The 24,816-nt window shown below is 47.8% G+C and overlaps 2 protein-coding genes across 3 annotated transcripts; one reads left to right on the forward strand and one right to left on the reverse strand.

The window, feature by feature from the left end:
* Window positions 1-1,924: 1,924 nt before the first annotated feature.
* Window positions 1,925-12,717, forward strand: LOC146341080 (coenzyme Q-binding protein COQ10 homolog B, mitochondrial-like). Of its 2 annotated transcripts, XM_084804708.1 has the most exons (5): window positions 1,925-2,081; window positions 3,416-3,577; window positions 4,463-4,655; window positions 10,074-10,175; window positions 11,829-12,717. In XM_084804708.1, the coding sequence occupies exons 1-5, from the start codon at window positions 1,966-1,968 to the stop codon at window positions 11,985-11,987; spliced, it is 732 nt and encodes a 243-aa protein (XP_084660834.1). In that variant the 5' UTR covers window positions 1,925-1,965; the 3' UTR covers window positions 11,988-12,717. The 2 variants fall into 2 exon arrangements, with proteins under 2 accessions (XP_084660834.1, XP_084660833.1); XM_084804707.1 differs by lacking the exon at window positions 1,925-2,081 and having other exon boundaries at window positions 2,860-3,577.
* A 6,322-nt stretch (window positions 12,718-19,039) lies between these two features.
* On the reverse strand, window positions 19,040-23,151 carry CISD3 (CDGSH iron sulfur domain 3). Its single transcript, XM_084804710.1, has 3 exons — window positions 22,910-23,151; window positions 20,432-20,560; window positions 19,040-19,977 (listed from the first exon to the last, which is right to left on the reverse strand). The coding sequence occupies exons 1-3, from the start codon at window positions 22,982-22,984 to the stop codon at window positions 19,792-19,794; spliced, it is 390 nt and encodes a 129-aa protein (XP_084660836.1). The 5' UTR covers window positions 22,985-23,151; the 3' UTR covers window positions 19,040-19,791.
* Window positions 23,152-24,816: the final 1,665 nt, after the last annotated feature.

A 24,816-nucleotide genomic window follows, 5' to 3' on the forward strand; every position in this document is an offset into this window, starting at 1 on the left:
GGTGGACGGCCTTCTCTAGGCAGTGTCGCAATTGTGCCTTATTCTTTCCATTTTTTAATAATGGATTTAACAGTGCTCCAGGGGATGTTCAAAGTTTTGGATTTTTTTTTTTATAATCTACCTCTGGTTGGTGCTTCTCCAGAACTTTATCCCAGACTTGTTTCAATAGCCCCTTGGTCTTCATGATGCTGTTTGTTTAGATATGCTCTCCAACAAACTTTGGGGCCTTCCAGAAACAGGTGTATTTAATCTGCGGTCATGTGACACTTCAATTGTGCACAGGTGGACTCCATTCAACTAATTACATGATTTCTGAAGGCAGTTGGTTGCACCAGAGCTTATTTCGGGGTGTCACAGCAAAGGGGGTGAATACTTATGCAATCCAAACTTCTGTTTTTTATTTGTAAATTGTTTTGTAAAATACGTAGAATTTTTTCCCACCTTCGACATTATGGACTATTTTGTGTAGATCAGTGACAAGAAATCCTACTTTAATCTATTCCAGGTTGTAACACAACAAAATGTGGAAAAGTCAAAGGGCGGTGAATACTTATGCAAGGCACTGTGTGTGTATATTTATATATATTATAAGTGAAATAGTTTGTTAATAAATGTGGGAGGTGGGCTGCTAAAGGACAGCAAATATCCAGACTCCTTCCACCCTCTTTCTCTGTTCACTGTCCCTGAGCACAAAGTATTTCAGAGCTATTTTCATTCAGAGCAGAGCAGTAACCAAGCCACCTTTTGAGATCTTCACCCCAGTTCTGCCCAAGGTAGACCAGATAATGTGAATGCACAGGGTCCCAGCTTCAATCCTGACATCTCCAGTTAAATAGAGCGCTAGAAAGCACGCTGCAAAACACCCAATAAAGATGGGCTGTTCCACTTCTAATTGCCTTTCCTTGATCGTGAGGGCAATAAGACTTCAAAGAGGATACAACGGTGGTGCTCTAACGAATGTATAATAGCTGGAACACCCCGAGGTGACAGAACCTTTGATGCCATTATTTTACAGGGTGTGAAGCGGCAGTGGGAAATGGAAGGAGGTATGTTTCACACTTCGGAGGAGCAGAGGACTGGGTTGCTGCTTCCCCCAGTCAATCCCTTTTTCCATTAAGGAGAAACGAGAGTGTGGAGGAGGAGGAGGAGAGAGATGACGAAGCATTGTGCCTGGATACCTAGCACAGACCCATTGAAAGCAATGGGGCTTCAGTTAGCCAGGTTTTCATGGGTCTGCTCGAAGTACGACTAAATCTGGATCCAGCCCTCTGAGTGTAAATGGGAGTTCAGCTATCTTGAAATTGGCAAACCGGGGCTAATACCCGTTTGTTGCTTGCCGTTACCGTGATCGTTTTAAATCATTAGAAATGAAACTTCTTCAGAGTGGGGCCATGGCCGGCTACCCCAAAGCCCTACTCTGACGATACCACTGGGTTTCTCTCAGAGAGAGAGAGAGAGAGAAACCTCCCCCCCCCCCCAACATAATTGCCTGGCGCCCCGGAAAGTTCCCCGCAGTCGAGGTAAGGAAGGAGGCTAAGAGGGCGATCCTGAGCCGACTAGGAGCGGAGCCAGTGCGGTGGAGTGGCGAGAGCGTTGGAGCCGGGAGAGCCGGGTTCGAGTCCCCACTCGGCCATGAAGCTCGCTGGCTGCCTTCGGGCCAGGCGCAGATTCTCGGCCCGCCCTACCTCGCAGGGTGGTTGTTGTGAGGATAAGACAGAGCGGAGGAGGAGGAGGACCACGTGAGCCACCGTGGGTTCCTTGCAAGAGGGGAAAAGGTGGGGCGGGCGTGGAACGAAAGAAATCAGTCGGAGGGGGCCGGCCCGCCCTGCGCCCGAGAAGGGGGCACGACGAAGGCGGGCAGGGGCCGGCCCGCGACACGCCCAGCGGCGACGCAGGACGCGGGTCTGGGGGGCGCGCCGAGCCCGAAGCAGCCCGCGCTCGCTTGGACCGCGCCGCGTGGGAGCGATGGCCGCGACCCGCCGCCTGGGACTGGCCGCCGCCGTTCGGGGGCTGCTGGAGAGCGGCTTGCGCCCGCGCTGCGCGAAGGGCGCCCGGCTCGAGGGGGCGCGCGGGACGGGCAGGTGAGGACCGGGGCGGGCGATCGGGGGCCCCCTTGCCTTCTCCCGCGCAGCTCGCTCCCACGGAGGGGCCGGCTTTGCGGAAGCGACCGCGAGCCGCAGAGGAACAGCCCCGGAGACCTTTATCCGCGGAGCGCCGGGCGTTTGGGGACGGGCCACCTTCGCTGCCCCGGTTGGGTTTTTTTTAAAAAATTAATTAATTAATTAATTAACGCTCGCATTATTAATCCGCATGCCTGTTGATTCCAAATTAAGGCCGTGTGACGCGATCCCGCCACCGTTCAGCTCCTTAGGCTGCAACCCTAAACACGCTTTAGCTGGCGGGGCGGGGCGGGGGGAGACAAGCATCGGATTGCACTATTAATTAAGGTGCCTTTTAAGCGAATCCTTGACAGTGCAATCTTATGTATGTCTACTCAGAAGGAAGCCCGATTGCGCGCAAAGGGCTTAACCTGGGAATTGGCTCCTATGAATTCAGCGGGACTTGCTTCTGAACATAGGAACTTCTGCACTGTTAGGCCACAATCCTGAACGTACTTTCTAAGTGGACACAGTGGGACTTACTTCTGAGTAAACATGAATGGGCTTGCATGTACATTTATCTCAATGAATTCAGTAGGGGGGCATGAAAACGCTTTTACTGGATCTTCCTATAAAATGTGAATAGCCGTGTTTTGTTAATGTAATTACTAGTTTAAAAGCAAATTAAATTAGGAGTAATAATAATAACACCAACAACCATTTATTCTCTTTAAGCTTTTTTTTTTTTTTAATTGCAGTCAGTCCAGGGCACAATCCATCCCAAAGTTAAGCATTCTGAATTCCCATTTGTTCCAGTGGGAAAGTTACATCCTATGTATAAATAGTGCATTCCTATACATGTCTACTCAGAAGTAAGTGCCATTGAGTTCAATGGCGCTTACTCCCAGGCAAGTGTGTATAAGGTTGCAGCCTAAATCTTTCCCATTTAAATCAATAAAATGTACAGCCGGTTCAACCCAGAATTAATAAGCCCCATTGAACTCAATGGTAAGCATGTGCAGGATGCCTGCCTTAATGTATCTTACTTGGACTGGACTGTGTCCATATTATACATCATTTTAGCAATTAATAGTAAAAGATCAGCACAGAAAATAATGGAACATCCAGGTTTGATGACAATGTATGATTCCCCTTCAGGTCTATTATGGAGAGAGCACCTCTCAATCATGCCCAGCTCTTTTTGCCTCTGGGGGAGAAAGAGGAAAGAGTCTTGTGGCAACTCCTACTCCTTCCCATTCTCCATCCTGCTCCTTCCCATTCTCCTTACTGGTGCCTTCTTTCCTATTTTCATGCAGATTGAGTTCACCACATTGCAGACAGCTGAGCTCAGTCCAGAAGACCAGCCTTTTCCTGCCCCCAAGGTCAGCGGTGATCCAGCCAACCAGACTCTTCCTGAACCTGGCGATCCCCCTGCTTGGTACCAAGCGCATGGAGTATGCAGAAGTCCGTCAGCTCCCGTGAGTATGGCAAACTATGAGCAACTCTGCCCTAGTCCTTACAGAGGTGGTAAGCCTGGATTTTGCTTTCGCTGGGTTGCAAGTTGCAACTAGCGGGGGGGGGGGGCTCTTGCATGATGGAATGATGCTCCAAATTAAAAACAAGCAGAACACCCCCCACATATAGGAAAGTAGCATGTCAAGGAGAAGGCTTGGCTAGAGCCTGTCCCCCGGACACCTCTTTTTCTATTTGAAGGGAGTTGGGGGGCTATTTTGTTTTAACATGGAGGGGCATTTAGTCGCATGCACGCAGGCTTTTATTTCAGCTCAGTTGCAGACCTAGACCTCTGCTTGCTATAGCCTGAACATGCTCAGAAACACCCTTTTACTGATTCCTACACATATTCCAGATGTCAGAAACAGGCTTCATGGTGATCCTTAGCTCAAGCTGAGTGGTTCCCAAAGCTCCTGGGGTCTCCAACGTGGGCACCAACGGGCCCATATAAGAGTGGTTTTGTGTTTGGAAGCTCAGACCCCACCCTGCCTTGTACTTCTTGGGAAAGTCACTTTTCTTTTTGTCTCATCAATTTGTCTTCTGGGAAATTAGTGTTTTGTGACCAGCCATGCTCACTATGGCAGCCATTTTATGAACGGGCAAGCCCACCATGGCAGCCATTTTGTGAAAGTGCCCGTGACTCTCAAAATTCCAGATGTGCCCACCAGCCCAAAACAGTTGGGGCCCCTCACCATAGAGATTTGGAGGAGTGTGTGTGCGTGTGTGTTCAGGATGGCAACATTCCTGAGAGGGTCACCCTGTTCGTCAAATCCTTTGTTCCCATTTGTTCCCTTCACACCCAGATTGGTCATTCCTGCTCTTCATCCCTCTTGCGTCTCCTTCTCTCCCAGGTACTCCGTTGACCAGATGTATGATGTTGTGGCAGATGTGCGCAGCTATCACCTCTTTGTGCCCTGGTGCACCCGCTCCCGCATCATTTCCCATCGCAGTGAGTTCTCGCAGGCCGAGCTGGAAGTGGGATTTCCCCCTGTGGTAGAGCGCTACATCTCCGAGATTTTCTCTGTGCCTCATCATCAGATCCGGGTAAGGGGCACTGCAGGACCAGAGTGATGCTTTGGGGGTTCCCTGGGTGATGTTGCTGGTGAGGCTTTGTGAGCTCTATTTTGTCAGAAACTGTTTTCTACAAAGAGGAACCGAGGGTTCAACCTTTCCAAAAGCCATGCTCCTTCACCTGGAAGATCTGTCTCAGAGTCCCAACAGTGTGTAGTCTGGCCATCAGTGGTACTGTCAGGGCAGAACTCTGGGGCAAAGGTCCAGGCCCCCACTCAGCAGAATGAACAGGAGGGGTCCTCACAGGCACAGGGCTGGTATTCCACAACCTGAAGGAAGTGATGTACTGCACATTGCCATCAAAAGAGCGAAGCCCCCATGCAGCCATTAAGTCCAGAGTCTAAAATTACCGAACTGCACCACTGCTGGGCAATGTGGGTTGGCACAGAGTCTCTCTGCACAAGGTCAGAAGCACACTTGTCTTTTAGTAACATGTCACGCACAGCCTTTTTTTCTTTTCTTTTTTTTTTTTTACCGCCCATGCTCCTGGGATTTTAGCAGGCGATGTTTCTCTCGACACTTATCTCCATGTTAGGACAAGCTTTGCATGTGCATTATCTACACACCAGGTTGCATGCTAAAAGCGCAGGAGCATGGCCAGTTACACTAAATATCTAAACTGCAAGCCTAGTTCCGGGGCAGACGGCTAGCATCCATTACAAGCTCCAAGGGTGATCCCTTGTGCCAGCTGAGCCCCACAGATTGCATGTCAAGCAAAGAGGATCCTAGCCATACACAGATTTCTGGGAGCTCCATGCCCTCTACTTCCATGGAGTCTTATTCAGTGGTATAGCGGTACATTTTGAAGTGCAGGCACTCACCGTGACAGTCTCCATAGACACACCCTCAAGAAGGAGAGTCAAAAATGCAGGCAGCTAGCTATGTTAATCCATATCTACGTGCGTGTGCATGTGCGTGAGAGAGAGTGTGTGTGTGTGTGTGTGTGTGAGTGAGAGAGACAGAGTGTATATACGTGTGTGCGTGAGAGTGTATATATGTGTGTGTGTGTGTGCGTGAGAATGAGTGTGTGTGTGCGCACACATGCATGCACACACACACACACACTTATATGTTGCTGGGAAAATTAATTTCCCCTAGCTACTGTGAGAATTGCAGGTAAGCTCAAGGGAACTCTGAGACAGGTTGTGGCAGATGAGGTCATCATCTGTGCTAATCCGAAAAGTCCCAGCGCTTCCCCCCTGCGAGCCCTGGCTCCACTATGCCCCTGGTCTTATTCCTGTTTCCAACCCTGGTGGCATTGAAGCTGCTCTAGGAAGGGCCCATCGGCACTCCTGGCCACACTGGCGTCAGCTGTTACGGCTTCTCCTGCAGCATGCTAAGCGTTGTAGGCTTGGGAGCCCGCTGAGCATTCTTAGCCCCTCATGGAACTACGACTTAGAGCAGGGGCGAGTAACTTGTGGTCCTCCAGAAGCTGCTCTTTTTTTAAAAAAATATATTTTTATTTATTTTATCTTTATAAATGAAATATACAATACTAAGCATACCAACAACCTGATCAATACTAGAATTTCCCAACAATACAATATTCTGATGAGGACACCATAATTATTTATTTATTTATTTATTCATTCATTCATTCATTTCATTTCTATACCGCCCAATAGCCGAAGCTGTCTGGGCGGTTCACAAAAATTAAAACCAAACAACACACAATAAAACAATTTAAAATATATAGAATATTAAAACCACAATATAACAATACAACCACAATAAAACCTAGCAGCAGTACAGGAGTTTAAAATACAGATTTAAAACAGCAAAGATAAAAATTTAGAAAGCTAAATGCCTGGGAAAATAAAAAGGTCTTCACCTGGCGCCGAAAGGAGTACAATGTAGGCGCCAGGCGAACCTCACTAGGGAGCTCATTCCAGAGCCGGGGTGCCACAACAGAAAAAGCCCTCCTCCTAGTAGCCACCCGCCTCACTTCCTTTGGCAGGGGCTCACGGAGAAGGGCCGCTGCTGATGATCTTAAGGTCCAGGCAGGCACATATGGGAGGAGGCGATCCTTCAGGTAACCTGGCCCCAAGCCGTTAAGGGCTTTGAATGTTAACACCAGCACTTCGAATCGGGCCCGGAAATGGACTGGCAGCCAGTGCAGCTGGAAAAGTACTGGCGTAATATGAGCTCGCAGGCCAGTCCCTGTTAACAATCTTGCTGCCCTATTTTGGACCGGCTGAAGTTTCCGGACCGTTTTCAAAGGCAGCCCCACGTATAACGCATTGCAGTAATCCAGACAAGAAGTTATCAGAGCATGGATAACTGTAGCAAGGCTATCTCTGTCCAGATAAGGGCGTAGTTGGTATACCAGCCTAAGCTGATAAAAAGTGCTCCGTGCCACTGAGTTCACCTGTGCCTCAAGTGACAGTTCTGGATCCAAGAGCACCCCCAAACTACGAACCTGATCCTTTAGGGGGAGTGCAAGCCCCTCCAGAACCGGTTGAATATCACCTAGCCGGGCAGACGAACCACCCACTAACAGTACCTCCGTCTTGTCTGGATTGAGTTTCAGTTTATTAGCCCTCATCCAGTCCATTACCGTGCCCAGGCACTGATTCAGAACAGCCACTGCCTCACCTGGTTTTGATGTAAAAGAGAGGTAGAGCTGGGTGTCATCTGCATATTGATGGCACCTCAGCCCACACCTCCGGATAACCTCCCCCAGCGGTTTCATGTAGATGTTAAACAGCATGGGGGATAAAATAGAGCCCTGTGGAACCCCATGGCACAATTGCCATGGCACAGAGCAATAATCCCCCAGCACCACCTTCTGGAATCGGCCATCCAAGTAGGAGCGGAACCACTGTAATGCAGTGCCTCCAACTCCTAACCCAGACAACCTATCCAGAAGGATACCATGGTCGATGGTATCGAAAGCCTCTGAGAGGTCCAGGAGAATCAACAGGGTCGCACTCCCCCTGTCCCTCTCCCGGCAGAGGTCATCCCACAGGGCGACCAAGGCAGTTTCCGTTCCAAAACCAGGCCTGAAGCCCGATTGAAATGGATCTAGATAATCCGTTTCATTCAAGAGTGCCTGGAACTGTCCTGCAACCACCCGCTCAAGCAGCTTGCCCAGGAAGGGGATGTTGGCCACTGGCCTATAATTGTTAACATCCTCTGGGTCCAGCTTAGGCTTTTTCAGGAGTGGTCTAGTTACTGCCTCTTTTAAAGCAGCAGGCACCACTCCCTCTCTCAAGGAGGAATTTACAACCTCCTGGACCCAGCCGGACAACCCCTCCTTGTTTGATTTAATAAGCCATGAAGGGCAAGGGTCAAGCACACAAGTGGTCGATCGGACTTGGCCAAGCACCTTGTCCGCATCCTCAGGCCTCAATAACTGAAACTCATCCAATAAAACTGGACCAGACGGTGCTCTGAACGCCTCTACCAATGGAACTGCATTAATGGTGGTGTCCAATTCATGACGAATCTGAGCGACTTTATCCTCAAAGTGCCGTGCAAACTTGTCACAGCGTGCTACCGAGGGTTCCACCGTCTCTGTCCCTGGCCCAGAATGTAACAGGCCGCGAACCACTCGGAAAAGCTCCACTGGACGACACTGAGAAGATGCAATGCTGGTGGGAAAGAACTGTCTCTTTGCCACCCTCACCGCCACAGAGTAGGCTCGATAGTGGGCTCTAGTGACGACCTGTGTTCGGTCAGACTCAGCACGAGTTTTCCTCCACCTGCGTTCTAGCCGTCTCCCCTCTGGCTTCATTGCCCTCAGCTCAGGTGTATACCAAGGAGCTGGCCGGGCTCTGCTCAGAAGGAGAGGGCGCAAAAAGAGCCCTCTTTTTAATAACAAAAAGAGAAGGAAAAAGAAAGAAAGAGGGGAAAAAAAGGAAAAAAGGCAACGGGAGGAGGAAAGGAGGTGAAGAAAAAGGAAGAAGATTCTTTCCTCCAGAAGCTGTTGAAGTGCACATTGCCCACCCCTGACATAGAGGGCTTTTTAAATTTTACTGTGAACATACAGTTTTTAAACAGGTTTGAAACTGTAGTGTAGACAAACACTGGGGCTTCCAGCAGAAACTCAAGAAATGCTTACAGCCCTCCTTTCTTTTATGCTAAGCACAGCCTTCTCTGACCTGTGTCCCTCCAGATGTTTTTGATGTTCCCATCATCCCCAAGCATTGGTGACTGATGGGAGTTGTCATCCAAAACATCTGGAGGGACCCAGATTGGGGAAGGCACAAACTAGAATTGGTTTAGCTGCCATGACTTTCTCCAGGGGACTTTTAGATCTTAGCGAGCACCCTTAATATTTCTTTGTTCGTGACTTGAGGCTCAGAATTACAACCCACATAATGTTTTGTTTGGGAGCTATTGCTCTTAAACCAGTTTGAATCTGGTTTCAGTTTACAATGTAGCAGCTCCTTGAGTCACTTCCCTCCTCTTACATATACATCCCTTCACATGCAAAGCCATAAAGTCCTCGGTGACACGATTGCATCATATTTTCAGAAAGAACTGCTACATTTCAAAAGGATCCGTCAGTGGACATGTGAAACTTCAACCAGTGACTTTGCCAGAGCTAAAGCTGTTCTCTCCCTCTCCCCTGCCCCAAATAAAACATTGTTGATGCTGAGTGTGTCAAGACCTCCTGGAACTCCCCAACGCGTTGGTCTGCTACGTTGAAACTATCAATGTGGGGAATTCAGACATTGCCTTTCTGTTATTCACATTCATTGACTCAATTGGGACCTGAAATTCCACACGCATCTTACACACTTCCCTGAGAGGTGAGACGTTTCAGTGGCAGTGCTGTCCGGGTCTTTGTTTCCTTTGGAGGAGACAGCACTGTAAAAGAGGACACATGGCTACTCTGTGTTGCCCTGTGGAGTGATGGTACATGCAGCTCTGGCTGGTGTTGGAGAGGGATAGAGAGGTAGATATTTGGTGGGTTTGGAGAATATTGATAGACATTTGGTTGTTTCTACACATGGGGGTTCTGATCTGGGATTGCTCTGTTTATAATATTTCAATGGCTTGCATTAGTCAGTATCATTGCTGCAGGGAGGAGCTCTATTTAGGTGTTTAGGTCATGCAATTACTTCTCATGAGGAGGAGAGCAGAGCCCTACATGCTGTCTCTAGCTCCTCTGCATCTATGTGGCCTCACCACCTTTCCTGTGTTGAAGGAAAAGACCTGAAGGAGGAAGTCTACTCTTCTCTCATAGGTCCCCTCTGCAATGTAGAGCCCTGATCACGAATAGGGTTACTGTTAGCTGCTCATTCCTCTCTGTCTGGGGTCAATGAAAGCTTCCCTAGCCTTGCATAAGCAGAAGGTTAGTCAAACTGAAGGTAGTGCCTTTTCTGTTTAAACTGATTTCAAAATGGTGGGTGCTAATCTATGCTGTTTTTGTCCACTTTTCAGGCTGTGAGTAAAGATGGGCGGCTGTTTCAGCATCTGGAGACACTGTGGCAGTTCCGGCCAGGACGTCTGGGAAAGCTGGACACCTGCACACTGAAGTTTTACGTAAGCACCCTTTCTGTGCCAGCTCCTGTTGGGCGTGTGACTCCTAAGCCAATAGAATATGTGCAAGTTTGCAAAATCCAGTTTTGTCAGAAGCTCAAAGGTTGCCACAAGCTGAGGATTTTATTGTAAACATGTCATTAATTGATTAGGTCATTTCACATTGGGTTTTTGAAGTACTGTTTAGTGTGTGTGTCTGGGTGTGGTGGTTAGCAGACACTAAATATGATCAACTATTAGAAATCTTATTCAGCTACCTCTCTGGCTTTAAATATTTCAGCCCACCCAATTTGAAGCATATTTCACAACCACAAGGGCTAGAAACCTACTTTTACAAAATGAGATCTGATCTCACAAAGCTGAATTTTGCACCCAGTATTATACATTCTGCCATTTTCTGTGTTTCTGCAGAATTGCAAAATATACTCAGCCTGAAATTTGCCGTTTCAGAATCAAATATAATCAGTCTGACACAAGCTTGATTTGTAGCTTTTATTTCTTTTAGATTGTTTCGAGCGTAGAAAAGTTTTAACCTGTAACCCCTATCTATTCAGTCACAACCCCATGGAAACAAAAAAATGAAAATCAACCACCCTTCTGTAGGGGCAGTGCACAGCCCCTGTAATTCCCTCTCCCTGCCTTGAACCTCGATTGATTGACCTGTACCAAGCCACTCTGCTGTGGGCTCCAGAGGGTCTCTTTAAATCCCCCCCACCCCCAGCTGCATGCCACAGCTCAGCATGAACATTATGAAGGCTCCAACTGACTTCCCTCTATACAAACAAATGGGATTTGGGGTGGGGGGGGAGGTCATATCTCCCCCAATCCTTGACCAGTCTTGCTGGATTTCGACCTCACTGCTAGTTAACCCATTCTCTCCCAGCCTGGCAACTTTGGCAGCTTTCCATCCATATTTCATGAGACAGGCAGTTGGTCTCTTTCACTCCTTTTTTCTTGAATTTTCACACTCAGGTTTTTTTTTTTCAACCATATCATATGCACTAGAAAAGCTCCCCATGGATCTATATCTCAAAGGGCAACGCTAACTTCTGTCCATGAGGCCGTACATGGGTGAATCCTTTATCTCAATAATATCCCATAATAAACTTTTTAATGCACCAAACCTTGCTAATCCGCTGGAAAATTACGTAGCTATCTACATGCAAAATTTGGGGCAGATCAGACAAGGGGGAGCTTAGCTATGCCCCCTAAACTGACTTTTTACCCCTATGGAAAAATACGCAAAATAGTGTTCCCAGCCCTAAGTATGGGTGGCCCAACTAGGCCACCCACAGTACAACGGGTCAGCAACTTGTGGCCCTCCAGATCTTTTGGCCTTCAATTCCCGTCATTCATCCCTATTTGCTATGCTGGCTAGAGCTGCTGGGAGTTGTAGGCCAAAACATCTGGAGGACCACAAGTTGGTCACCCCTGATATACAGATCCACACACTTCACCTCCAAGAACAGGTACCCTACTTGGAACTATGAGATTGCTCAATTCGTATTACTTTTTGGTGTCCCACTCACCTCTTTCCTATCTGGGGATGCTGGGAGTTGTAGTCTAATACATCTGGAGGACCACAAGGTTGGAAAAGGCTGCTAGAGTAACACACATGATGTAACAGTTTATTAATTGCTTTAATTTCACCCCCAGGTCTCCTTTGAATTCAGGTCGGTTCTCCATACCCAACTGGCCAACCTCTTCTTTAATGAGGTAGTCAAGCAGATGGTGTCGGCCTTTGAGCAGAGGGCTGAGAAGTTGTATGGCTCACAGACGGCAGCCCAACCGCGGAAGGCAGTTCACTGCATGTGACGGATGGCCCTGTTGGGACTGAAATGTGAGACATCCATCCTGACAGAAGAACAAGTTTGGATCTCTTCCCACCTGCCTTTTTAAGGACATTACTTTATTTATGCATATTTAACTTGCAAAGCCCCCAGAGTAAATTATTTTTATTGATGGTTATTTTATTGAGAATTTTGCTCTAGGATAATTTATTGGATATTTAATTCTGCTGTCCTAAGGATGACTCCTTGTTATGAAGCAAATTTGTGGATTTTTTCTAAAGTTCTGTTTTTAAAAATAGCAAGAAAGTGATTTTCCTGGACATGAGCATTGCAGTAGTAAACTTCTCTGGATAAGAGTGTTGCAATAGCAAACCTGTGGAATTCAAAAAAAATTCTATATTTAAAAATAGCAATACAGTTATTTTTTCTTTCTTTCCAGGTATTAAAAACTCTGGTGTTTTTATTTTAAATGCCAATAAAAATATATACTAATTCTTATTTGCTCTTTCTGCAAATGTCTTAGCGCAACCACTGGGAAGTTCTCCAACATAACCTTTGCTGAAATGAGCAAAGCAGTTCTCTAGCCTAGTGCAGCTCCCTTTCCTTGCAATGGACTTCTTCATCTTCACATAGTATAATTTCCCAGCGTGTTGCGCCCTCATTCTGTGGAATGGGCTCTATCAGCTTTTCAGCGGTTTACGAGGAATACTTTGCCTTCTGTCCTTGAAACAATAAATTTTGCTCTAGGATAATCCAAGCAATCCTGGGAACAGCAAGTTTGTGGGAAGTGGTTCAAGGACCTGGAGGGGACAGGATGTGAGTAGGTGCTTCCTGCCTGTCTGGCAGTGAGAACATGCCAAAACGGGTGAGCTGACCAGGAAACTGAGTAACTGTACAAAAATTTGAGTGAGCTTTCGGCCTTTTCCTGTTTTCTACTCTTTGATGCTCTTTGACCATCTTCTACGCACACTGGACAAGAATGTTATTCTGATCAATACTGGGAAGGATTCCAAGAAGACAAGCGCTTGTGTCTTCTAATAAATTGAAACTGCAGTTTGGCTGGGATGGGACACCTTCCTCTGACGTGTATGAGAATGTGTTGTGGCAGGGTTGTGATCTTAGATGCGATGCGGAAATGTGATATGAACATATGAAACCGCCTTACAGTGCTGGGGTATCCAATGTTTGGGGCAACATTGAGTCCCCAGACACCTCCCTGGAAACCCACCTGGTTTCTACAAATGCCTCTGAGCCTTATATGAGCCCTAGAGGCATTCTTAGAAGATAGAAATAGTAGGTGGCTGCCGCACTGAAAAAAAACTAAGTCAGTTGAGGTGGTAGGCTTATAGGGAGTATATGGGGGCAGGGGCTAGAGGGGGTGGCAGGGAGTAGCGGGGTTGGCTATGCTCTGTAGTGTGTGTGTGTCTGAGCATCACCAGTTTGCCTTCTGTGAAATGGGTCACTTGTGTTTTGTGGGGGCAAATAATGTGATTTGGCCTTTGGGACTCAGATCCCACCACTGCCTTCTCAGTTACTTGGCCAAGTTACGTGTCTCTCTGAGCCTCATCCATTTGCCTTCTGTAAAATGGGTGTTGGAGCAGAAAACTCTGAGTTTAAGAGAATGGTTTATTGCTCAGATCTCCATTTTTGCCTTGTACTTAGGATCTTAGGCAAGTTAATTTTCCTTTACCTTCACCACTTTGACTTCTGAGAATAGGATGTTTTGTGACTGACCACACCCCCAATTGCAGCCATTTTGTGAGAGCACCCACAACAGTCTCAAAATTCCAAATGTGTCCACCAGCCCCCAAATTTGGGGACACTTGTTGAATGAGATCATAGATCCATCTGCTTTGTATTGTCTGCTCTGACAGTAGCCTTATCCATGTGTTACTTGTGCGGATAGGGTACTCTTGTTGAAGGGGCTGCGGATTTAGCCATGCCCTCAAAGTCATGTCACTCCTCCCACCCTCACTGTCACTGTGACAGTGCACGGCATTGATGGGGGGGTGGGGGAGCTCCTGTACTCATGAAATTAACTGAAGACGCTGAGGATTGAAACTGGGACCTCCATATACGCAAAGCATGTGCTCTACCACTAAGCTGTGGGCCCTCCCTAAAACTAAAATTGTCCCGATATAGCTCAAAGGCTGCAGTGTCTCTAAAGGATACAAATGAGGCTTATTTCCATGTATTTGCATCTGCACTTCCCGAAAAAGGACAAAGGGTTGGATGGCTTTAAAAGGAGGTGAGACAAATTCCTGGAGGAGAAGGCTATCAAGGGCTACTGCAGTTGTTGTCTATGCGCTACCAGAGGCGGTATACCTGTGCATGGGCGGGGGGGTGATGTTGCACTCCTGTCCTGCTTGTGGGTTGCTGGTTGGCCGTCGTGTGAACAGAATGCTGGACTAGATGGACCCTTGGTGTGATCCAGCGGGGCTCTTCTGATGTTCTTATGGGACAGAATGGCCTGCCTCTTGCCTACTGTGGATCGTGCTCACTGTGCCTTCTAAGATTTCACTATTTGTTCCCTGCAGACCTTAGCTATCATTTCAGCTTGCAAGGACCAGAAACTTGTTTTTATGAAAATTACCTCTCAGGCAGCTGAACACTGCTGGGCCCAGTATCTATTTCTGCATGCAAGTGGCATGATGGTGGCATATAGATATCTTTGGTTGGAGGGAGAACGCACCACACGTACTCAACACCATGCTCCAACTTCACACGTTCCCACACTCAGGTTTTTTTCCATGCTGGAAGAGGTCATGCAGCTGCAAGAGAAAGGAAGTTGTGTGATCCAGAACAAACCACTAATCCCATTTTGCTAGAATAGGCAGGCCAACTTTATGCCCTTAAAAAAAAAGTTCTTGTTCACCGGTGTCCAGAAGCAGCTTGTTTTGTCACTTTTATTTGGTAGGTGCACTGAGTACACGGGGACTTACTCCCAGGTAAGTGTGTATAGGATTGCAGCCTAAGTTATCCTTCAGGCCTCACAGTTCTTGGATTTATAACAGCTGCTTAGGCGTCAAGGTTGCCTGGAAACTATGTCAGGCCAGTATTAAGTCTTGACATGGGCAGAGGGAGGGTGAGGTGGAGTAGGATGTGAGAGAAGGTTATGGGGCAGAGCCCTACCTATCACTCAGCCATCAGGGTTTACCTCCAACCAGTGTAGGGGCATGCAGACCCACAGATTACCATGGTAACATGATTTCGTCTCACTGCGGTAACCAATAGAAAATATTTTGATATTTTTACAATTTTAATATTGATGATTTAATTATAACTTTTTACAATTTTAATATTGATGATTTAATTATATTTTAACTTTTGTACATTTGTATTTCTATTTCTAGGGGCCGTGGTGGATTAGTGGTTAAGACACTGAACTGCAGACTGGAAGGTCGGCAGGTCAGCAGTTCGAGACCCGAGTGCCGCGTGACGGAGTGAGCTCCCGTCTTCAGTCCCAGCTCCTGCCAACCTAGCAGTTCGAAAGCAAGAAATTGCAAATAGATAAATAGGTACCGCCTCGGCGGGAAAGGTAACAGCATTCCGTGCACCTCGGTGTACAGTCATGCCGGCCACATGACCACGGAAGCGTCTTCGGACAGCGCTGGCTCTTCGGCTTAGAAACGGGGATGAGCACCGCACCCTAGAGTCGGACACGACTGGTTGGGGACACCTTTACCTTTTTATTTCTATTTCTAGGTTTTAATTTTATACGTTTTAATGTTGTAAAGCCGCCTTGAGTCCCAGTATTGAGGAAAAGGCAGGATAATAATAATAATAGCCTCTCATCACTTTTGGAGACTGTAAATGTCACTTGGACCTGTTGGTCAGGAGGTTTCCTTGTGCCACCACAGGAAGATCTTCCCCCAAATGTCCCAGTTTAGTCCTCAGCAGAACGCCCCATTCAGCCCCAAAATAGGATAAACACCTCAGCCAGGTTCCACAATATCCCTTTCCCAGCTCCCAGAGCTCAGCCTTTAAAAGGGTTAAAACTCAGACCTGGGACCTCTGTGAGTAGAGTGCATCACTGAGCAAGCTCTGCTTTACATCTCAGACTCACGAAAAGAGTGTCTAGCTCAAAAGGTTGGGCGAGTGTGAGTCCTAGCTTTTCTAATTTTCGCAATTAATGGCTGCCTTCCTCCAAACATTGCCTCCTTCCACCCAAATCCTTCACACGCTCAGAGTCCTCTGCACAGGGCCTTCCATGAGCAGCAGCGACTGTAATGTCATCACTAAATGATTAAACAGCATCTAGGAATGACTGTTGCAGGACTAGTTGTCATAAGCCAGCCCGAAAGCTACTTGGGCCGTGATGAAATCTAACTTTCCCCTCCTAACCTGTGACCTGTCAACAGGGGCCTTTGTACCTGATCTGGCTGGAACATGAATGCGCCAATTGCGTATGCCAGGAATTGCTGACGAGGTTGGCATCAGCAGCAACACAGATGACGCTGGGAAGCTGATGTTCCCCTGAGTGACACACCTGCAGCGATGGGGGATGTCAAAAGCCAGGGAGAAGACTGTGTCTCTGGACAGCAAGAACCGTCACCGGTGCCAGCAAACCTCATTATCGGATAAGCATAGATGTGCATAATTCCTGCTATACCCCAAGTTTCAGGGGTGGGTGGGATTGTTGTGCAGACAAAATGACACCACCCCAGAAGCAGAGGGAGATCTCTGGATGCTCGGGAGATCCCAGAGTGCAGAAGTAGGAAAAAATGGGAGGAAAAACACTCTAAAAGGGGACATATCCCTCCTGCCTCCCCCACATGGCTGAAACACAACGGTGTACGTGTGCACTTCATGCTGGATTTACCCAGGACCATTGCAACATCAGGGCTCAAGAAACAGACTTCAAAAAGTTCTTGCGCAGGCTCCTGTCTGCACATGATGAAAGGAGGAAGCAGGAACCAGATGCGTGCCTGAAAGGGGGGAGATTTAAAGGCTTGATCAGCGCCTTTATGGGGGAGAAGTCAGAGGGCAAAAATAGCTCCCCATCCAATGTTGCAGGGTTCTTATTTGTCGTGTAAGCAAACATCTGTGTGCGTGAGTATCTAAAGTAGGAACTTTGGAGGACACCAGGTTGCCTAACCCTGATTTGAAGTAATTTTAGTTGCTTTTTAAGGCTACGCCTTCACAAAGCAACATACCAACAAGAATCAAGATAGAATTGTCATATTAACAAGCATTCAGAATACCTTGAGTGCCTGCTCTAAAACACTGGAACTAATCACAAGCTCAGTTAAAGTTAGCACAGAAGAGAAAGTTCTTGAAGCCTCACCTGAATGCCTGTGCAGAACGGGCAAAGCACAAGTCAACAGGGAGTTCCAGTTTTGCAGCCACCGCTAAGAAGTCCCTAATTCTTGTGCACGGCAACCTAGCAGATCTTAGTAGCAGGCACGTGAGCGGGATCCCTAAGGCAGATCTTAACATATAGGCAGGATTATATGGGTGAATTTTGAGAGAGAGTTGTGGGCATGCTCACAAAATGGCTGCCATGGGGAAGGTTTGCCCATTCATGAAAATGGTTGCCATGGTGGGCATGGCCAGCCACAAAACACTCATTTCCCGGAACGCAAACTAGTGAGTCTAAGAGAGCCCAAGGCAGGGTAGTTTTCCAAAACACTTAACTACTCTTTTGAACCCATAGTTTTCTGCTTCAACACCCATATCACAGAAGGCAAACTGATGAGGCTCAGAGACAAGTAATTTAGTCAAGACAGTGAGTACAGTTTATGTATGTATGTAAAGTATTTTTCAAGAAAGAGGTGGGGTCTGAACCCTAAATGCCAAATGCCACTCCAGATAGGAATGCTGCTGGTACACAAACCAGAGCTTCTCAAAAGTGCTCCTGGTTACAGATGCTACCTGTGCCTCCTCGGAGAGCGAGTCCAGGGATATCTCCAAGCTGCACAACTGGTCCCATTCAGGGTTGCTTTCACACCACTATGTAGGGGCATCTCTATACCAGCCTAAAATCCTGCATTTAAAACGGGGCTTTCTGCTTCCATTTTAAATGCAGGATCACGACTCCCTTTTTCACTTGCTTCCTTTCCCCCTCCTTCTCCCCGTATCCAAGTCTTCCATTATCTTTCATTGATCTCCCTCTTCTTGCTGCTTTTTCTCTTTTCACAGGGGGAACTCAAGCAGAACACAACAGGGTAATTTGATAGCTCATTGTCTGCGATCTATTTAAAAACGGAACAAAGGGCATTTAGTGCAGGAGATGCCCTGCAGGGTCACGGCGTCATCTAAAGGCCCCCAACTTCTGTGACTGAGCCAGCTCTAGCAAGATAAAAGCTCCGTGTGAAGGAGCCCCTAGTTCTGCTCACTTCCCAATCCACACAACCTCTATCTTTCTGAGAGTAAGGATCACTGTTTTTTTTAATTGTATTCTGTAACTTCATATATTTGGGGTTCATACATTATGGGGTTATTTTAAAAATATATATTTCATTGATTCAGAGGCTGCATGTAAATACTGAAATATATTTCTATTAGCATTTTCAGATTGTTGTGGCCTTCCACTCATTTGCATTTTCCCATTTACAAATCATCCTCCCCAAGTCTCAAGCACCATGTGCGGGATATGGCTTGCCACATACGTTGGGCCTAACAGTATTTAGGATGGGGCCATGGTTGTCATGAAATCCCAAGCTACTCCTGACAAGGCAGCCTCCATGTGAGGTGCTGAAGTCCCCTAAGACCATCGGCTTTGGAGTCCTCAGCACCAACACTACCTCCGTCCGCTCAAGCAGGGATATTGTTGAGTGAATGGTACACCAACAGAATCTCAGTCCTATCTTGGGTTCCTAACACCAGGTATAAGCACTTGAAATTGCCAAGACTGTAGGAATTCTGAAATCTTTGTAGACCCTTGAGCCGGGTGGCAATGACGAAAAAGTGCAGAGTACAGTATTAGGCTCCAAATCCAGCTCAAGAATCAGTTCATAGCCTATATGGTTGTACAGAAAAGTGTGTTGACAATGCACGGTGGACCAAAAAAGTGGCCCTCCTGCCTCGACCAGAAGAAGAATGAATTATGCAAAACCACCCCAAAGAGGCAAATTTGCAGAATAATCAGGGCCACAGGATTTGGTTTACTTTGGTGCAGAATACTGATGTATTATTATTATTATTATATTTACAAAGTACCCCAAACTGCAGTCATGCAAGGCAAAGAAAAGATCGTTGCTACTTGGGAATGTTTAGCTGTTGCTTGAGGATAGAAGAAACATCTTCCATCAGGCATGTTTCAGCTGCATCAGCTGCCCATCTCAACATTCATTCCCCCGCCCAATCACTTTGCCAGTCCTGAACCTCTTCCTCCAAGTCCCTATCTTGCTCATCTAATAGCCGTCTGGGGTGGAGACCACAGCCTTCCTTTGTTCTCTGCAGCACCAAGAACACGGAGGTTATGACGTGATGTGGTTGGCAGTAGCAGGCTAGCCAATGAAAACCTACAAGTCATGGTGTTTGAGCAGCAGGCCTGTTGGCAGCAGGTGATTCAAATAAATGGGATTCTAAAAATGGCAGAGTGTTTTTATTTCAAGGGGGTGGGAGGAAGCAGGCAAAATTCTGGAACTCTCAGAAAAGAGCAAAACTCCCCCACCCCTCCATGTGTGAATAGTCAGTGTTCACTCCTGCGTCACACAGCATTCACAGTCCTGGCCAAGACACCAGGGGCACAATGCACAGGCATAACTCCCATTTGTTCCAATGTGGCTTGCGCAGGAGAGCATCCCGGTGCGTGGCACCCAAGGCTGTTCTCCTGCTGATTTCTGTATTTCTTCAGCCCCACAAAGGTCTCTCGTTCTCCCACATCATGACAGCGGCTGGGAAAGGAGATCAGCTCTTTGCACAAAGTCTTCCTTGTGGGTGCCATCGCAATACGGAGGGTTCTTGGTGTATTTACAGCCACACAACCAGGCCTCTTTTGCTTCCTCCGGTTTGAATCTCAGGGGAGAGATGTCTGGGGCGCCTTTTTTATGAGATCCGTCACAGAAAGGCTGTTCAGGAGACAAAACAGAACCAAACTCTTAAACAAACAAGCCAACAGACATCACAGCAGAGGTCTGCTCACTGCCAAGAGATTTCACATTATAGTTTTGGCTCTGATAAAACAGATTACTAGCAGAGCAACCAAGCCTGTATTTAAATCTGGATGGGTGAGTTTCATTTTCAAGACCAGCATCACTTTTTGAATGGCACCTTAGTTGGGCTGCATTGAGGCATCCCACAAACTCCGTTTTGGGAAACGATGATCGCATTGGTGCAAAACAGTGTTGGCCTCATGTGCAGCAGCATCAGTGCCCTTGCTCATACTCTGCCAAAGGACCAACATACACTGGAATGGTCCTACTTTCAGCTTTGTTCAGACAGGGCTTTTAAGAAGGGCAGATCAAAAGTTACCTAGTACAGAGAGAGATACAGAGAAAAACTCGAGGGAGGCTGGGGGATTACCTGCTTTTGGCTGTGGCCACAGGCACACCAAGCATAACGTTTCCCTGCTTCCAAGTCCACCTGAAAGGGATGCTTGGCTGCGATCACCGGCCGGGCTGAAGGTGTTGAAGCGACTGAACAGTTCCTTATCTGCAATGTGGTCAGAGTGGGGTGGGGGAAGAGAATTAGCATTATTTAAGGAATGAAGCAGCTGGCTTCCCAACAGCTACTGGACTCAGCAGTGAAGAGCGGAACCTCCAGGTTGCTACCTGACAACCCCAGGCACTTTACCCATCTCAACATGCATCAGATCAGGGGTTGGCAACCCAATGTCCTGCAGATGTTTTGGATGACAACACCCATAATCCCTGACCAATGGCCATGTTGGCTGGGGCTGATGGAAGTTGTAGTCCAGAGCATGTGGAGGGACTCATGTTATCTACCTCTGCAAATCATGGTGGAAGCACAAGGCCTGCATTTCAAGCCCACTCCGCTCTGTGCGGGGGAGATGTACGAGACCCATTTCTAGACACAACATGCAACAGAAAGTAAACGTGCAAGCGGACTAATCTACTTGCTTTTTGGCATTAATTTTCACATACAAAGCCACCCTCTGGTGCACTCAGGGTCTGACTGATTGCCATATTTCGGGTGCCTGTGTCTAACTGACTGATAGAAATGTAATGTGCTGGGTTTTGCCTTGTCCTCGCACATAACCTGGCTTGCTTCCTCAAGTCACAACCCATCAGTAGTTCATGGCCTGGTCTCCTCTCGCCTAGATGGTTCAGAAGTTGCAGCTTCTGAACCATCTAGGTGCAGAACGCAGAACGCGGTGGACCACCTGATTAAAGGCAGGCGCCTGCAAGACCACATCACTCCAGTGCTGAAGGAGTTGCACTGGTTACCAGTTGTTTTCCGGGCCAAATTCAAGGTGTTGGTTTTGACCTTTAAAACCCTATATGGTTCTGGCCCAGCCTATCTTAAAGAGCCCCTCCAGCAACATCAGGGATGCCACTCAACGAGATGGGTCTTGGAAGGCCTTCTGTCTGTCCCATCAGCCAGGACAGTTAGGCTGGTGAGGACTAGGGAGAGGGCCTTTTCTATGGTGGCCCCCATTCTGTGGAATTCCCTCCTTAGAGACCTCCGATATGCCTCCTCTTTGTTGAGCTTCTGCTGGGCTTTGAAAACCTGGCTGTTCAGGCAGGCATTCGGGGTGGGTTAGGGGTTTTTAGAGCAGTGTTGTTTTGTTCAGTTGATTATGTAAATTTGTTGCACTTTGTGTCGCTATTTGTATTATATGCTGCCTAGAGCAGCTGGCCGGCCAGCCAGCCAGCCAGATGGGTAATAAATCAAATAAATAAATAAATAAATAAATTCATAAGGTTGTTTTGCTTATCAGGCTGGTTTCTGCTCTGACTACGAAGGCAGATCTTTGTGGGGATTCATCATCATCACGGCGATCACTCGTGACCGAGTAAGATTGTCTTCCAAAGATACAGTCTATATAGATAACTCTTTAAAAGGATTAGGCAGATTCACAGAGGATAGATCAATCAACACATTAATCTCTAGCAGTGGGTCTGCAGGTGGCTGTGAAGGCTGATTCCGGAGCCGCACAGCGTCCCACTATGAGGACATAGGTTTCCAGGTGGAAGGAGGCCACGTGAAGGTTTGCTTGACGTGCCTTCCGCTGAGCTCGTTTCCCCCTTTCTCCCCATATTCCTGCTTCTTCCAAGTCCATAGCACCCGTAATATAGGCTGACCTCCAGCTGGAACGCTCATAGGTTAGAGCTTCCCAGTTCTCAATCCTTATGTCACATTTTTTAAGATTAGCTTTGAGAACATCCTGCCTTGCAAGAAGGGAGTGCCAACCGGCTGTCCTTAAGCCAGTCTCGTTCAACTCTCTGATACCAAGGTTAAATCTAGACATCCCGGTATCACTTTCATGCTAGCCTTGGCTTCCCCCAAAGAATGCTGGGAATTGTAGTTTGGTATCGGCTCAGAAACCTCTCAGCGATCCGTAGCGCTCCCCCTGCAGAACCACAATTCCCAGGACACCCAGGGGCGAGGGCACGGCTGTCTAATATTAAGCATATAATGCGGATTAACACCCCCCCACCCGCACCCCCGTTGCGCTCTCGTTTATGGGTGGATTTAATCCGCACCAGGGGGCTCTGCACCCCTAGGGGCTCGGGAACAGGAGGGCTGGGGCCACCCTGCGCGCGCTTACTCAGAAGCAAATCCCGCGGGGTTCACCGGGGCTCAATGCTGAGCGCGCGCGTAAAAGAGCTGCAGCCTAATCAAGCCGGAGTGAAACGGCTCCCGGGGACGCCGCTAAAAATCGCTCCAAAAGCGGCAGTCCGGCCCGCTGGCCTTCCTTGGCGAAGCAGCGCGAGCTCCCCCACCGATTCCGGCGACGCGGCGGACGCGCGAGGCCGGCACGGAGCGAGGGGCGCCGGCAGGGGACCCCTCGCAACCCGCCGGGTCCCCTGCGCTCACCTGGGAGCGCGCGGCCCGGGCGCAGGAGCCCGCCGCGGCCGAGACGAGGGCGCCGGTCCTCCGCAGCCCAGGCATGGCTGGCGGAGCTCCTCCTCCGGCCGGGGTCGCCTCGCCCGCCGCCCCCCACGTCGGCCTTGCAGGAAGCCGCAGGGGCGGCGAGGCTCGCCCCGCTGGCCAGCCCCGGGCCGGCGGCGAGGGGTTCCTGTCCTAGCTGGCCGCCGCTTTGGGCGCCGATCGGAAGCGCCTGTGAAGCGGATGGGTGGGAGATTCGGGGCGGATCCGGGGGAGGCCTCCTTCGCGCCGCGCAGCGCCGCGCCGAGCTGTGGGATTCGCTGCCCTGCGGCGCAGTGGTGGCCGCGCTTTAGATGGCTTTCGGAGCGGGTTGGGCAGATTCCTGGAGGGGAAGGCTGTCGATGGCTGCTAGCAATAGAGTCCTAGAATAGTGGGGTTGGAAGGGGCCTACAAGGCTATCGAGCTCAACCCCCTGCTCGAGGCAAGAACCCAAGTCAGAGCATCCCTGACAGATGGCTCTCCAGCCTCGTCTTTTTTTTTTTTGTGAATATATTTTTATTTATTTTATCTTTATAAACACTTCCAAAATTACCAACAACCTACTCAATATTTCAATTTTCATCCATACAATATTTTACTTCTTCTTGTTCAGTCGTTCAGTCGTGTCCCACTCTTCGTGACCCCATGGACCATAGCATGCCAGGCTGTCCTGTCCTGCGCTCTCTCCCGGAGCGTGCTCAAGTTCATATTCACTGCATCGGTGATGCTATCCAGCCATCTCATCCTTTGCCGTCCCCTTCTCCTTTTGCCTTCAGTCTTTCCCAGCATCAGGGTCTTTTCCAGGGAGTTTTCTCATTAGGTGGCCAAAATATTTGATCTTCAGCTTCAGTATCTGTCCTTCTGATGAGCAGTCAGGGTCAATGAGCAGTCAGGGAATATTTTAGATAGGACACCATAATAACAGAAAGAGAAGGAAGAAAGGAAAAAAGAAAGGAGAGGAAGGAAGGAAGGAAGGAAGGAAGGAAGGAAGTCAAGAAACAAGTTCTTTCCCCTTCCCTCCCCCTCTCCCCCTCTCCATCCCTTAAGAATTATAAACTCCAACATCTCCCAACCTCCAATGGTATTCTATTTTTAAAAACTATATCTATTATACAATCTTACAATTTAGTAAAACAATCTTTTATATCAACACAACAATTCTACACTTCATTCTCAAAAGCCTGAATATTAGTAATCATAATAATCATAATAATCAAAAAGAGAATATAGTATTGTATAATAAAACTTAAGATGAATCTTCAACAGTCAATATTTTTATACTAGATATATTGTCTATTTTAAAATAGAAAATAGAAAAAGAAACAAAGAGAAAGAAAAAATAATAAAAAGAAAATACATAAAGGTAAAGAAATATGTATAAAATCATTTCTTCTGAGTTAGCCTAGATCATGAAAGCTACACACAAGCCGTTAACAGTACTTGTTTAGAAATTCCATTTCATGGAATTGTGACAGAGTTCTCACGCATTTTAACATTCAACCAAGCCTTTGCCATTTCATGATTCGTAAACTTCTTCAGAACACCCCCAACAGGTGGCTGTCCAGCCCCATCCTGAAGGCCTCCAGTGTGGGAGAGCCCACCACCTCTGTAGGTCATTGGTTTCATTGTCGTGTTGCTCTAACATTCAGGAAGTTTTTCCTGATGTTCAGCCGGAATCTGGCTTCCTGTCACTTGAGCTCATGATTTCGTGTCCTGCACTCTGGGATGATCAGGAAGAGATCCTAGCCTTCCCCCTGTGACAACCTTTGAAGTCCTTGAAGAGCGCCATCCTATCTCCCCTCAGTCTTCTCAAGGCTAAACATACCAATTTCTTTCAGTCTCTCCTCATAGGGCTT

Source organism: Heloderma suspectum, chromosome 6 (assembly GCF_057233095.1).
Source record: "Heloderma suspectum isolate Gila_16-S chromosome 6, 16-S_ref, whole genome shotgun sequence".
NCBI lineage: Eukaryota > Metazoa > Chordata > Lepidosauria > Squamata > Helodermatidae > Heloderma > Heloderma suspectum.

Coding starts and splice junctions, on each gene's coding strand:
- LOC146341080 (XM_084804707.1), top strand. CDS start 3,243: ATGATTCCCCTTCAGGTCTATTATGGAGAGAGCACCTCTCAATCATGC. Junction 3,578..4,462: donor GCAGAAGTCCGTCAGCTCCC/GTGAGTATGGCA, acceptor CTTCTCTCCCAG/GTACTCCGTTGACCAGATGT. Junction 4,656..10,073: donor TGCCTCATCATCAGATCCGG/GTAAGGGGCACT, acceptor TCCACTTTTCAG/GCTGTGAGTAAAGATGGGCG.
- CISD3 (XM_084804710.1), bottom strand. CDS start 22,984: ATGCCTGGGCTGCGGAGGACCGGCGCCCTCGTCTCGGCCGCGGCGGGC. Junction 20,561..22,909: donor CCCGGGCCGCGCGCTCCCAG/GTGAGCGCAGGG, acceptor ACCACATTGCAG/ATAAGGAACTGTTCAGTCGC. Junction 19,978..20,431: donor GTGGCCACAGCCAAAAGCAG/GTAATCCCCCAG, acceptor TCTCCTGAACAG/CCTTTCTGTGACGGATCTCA.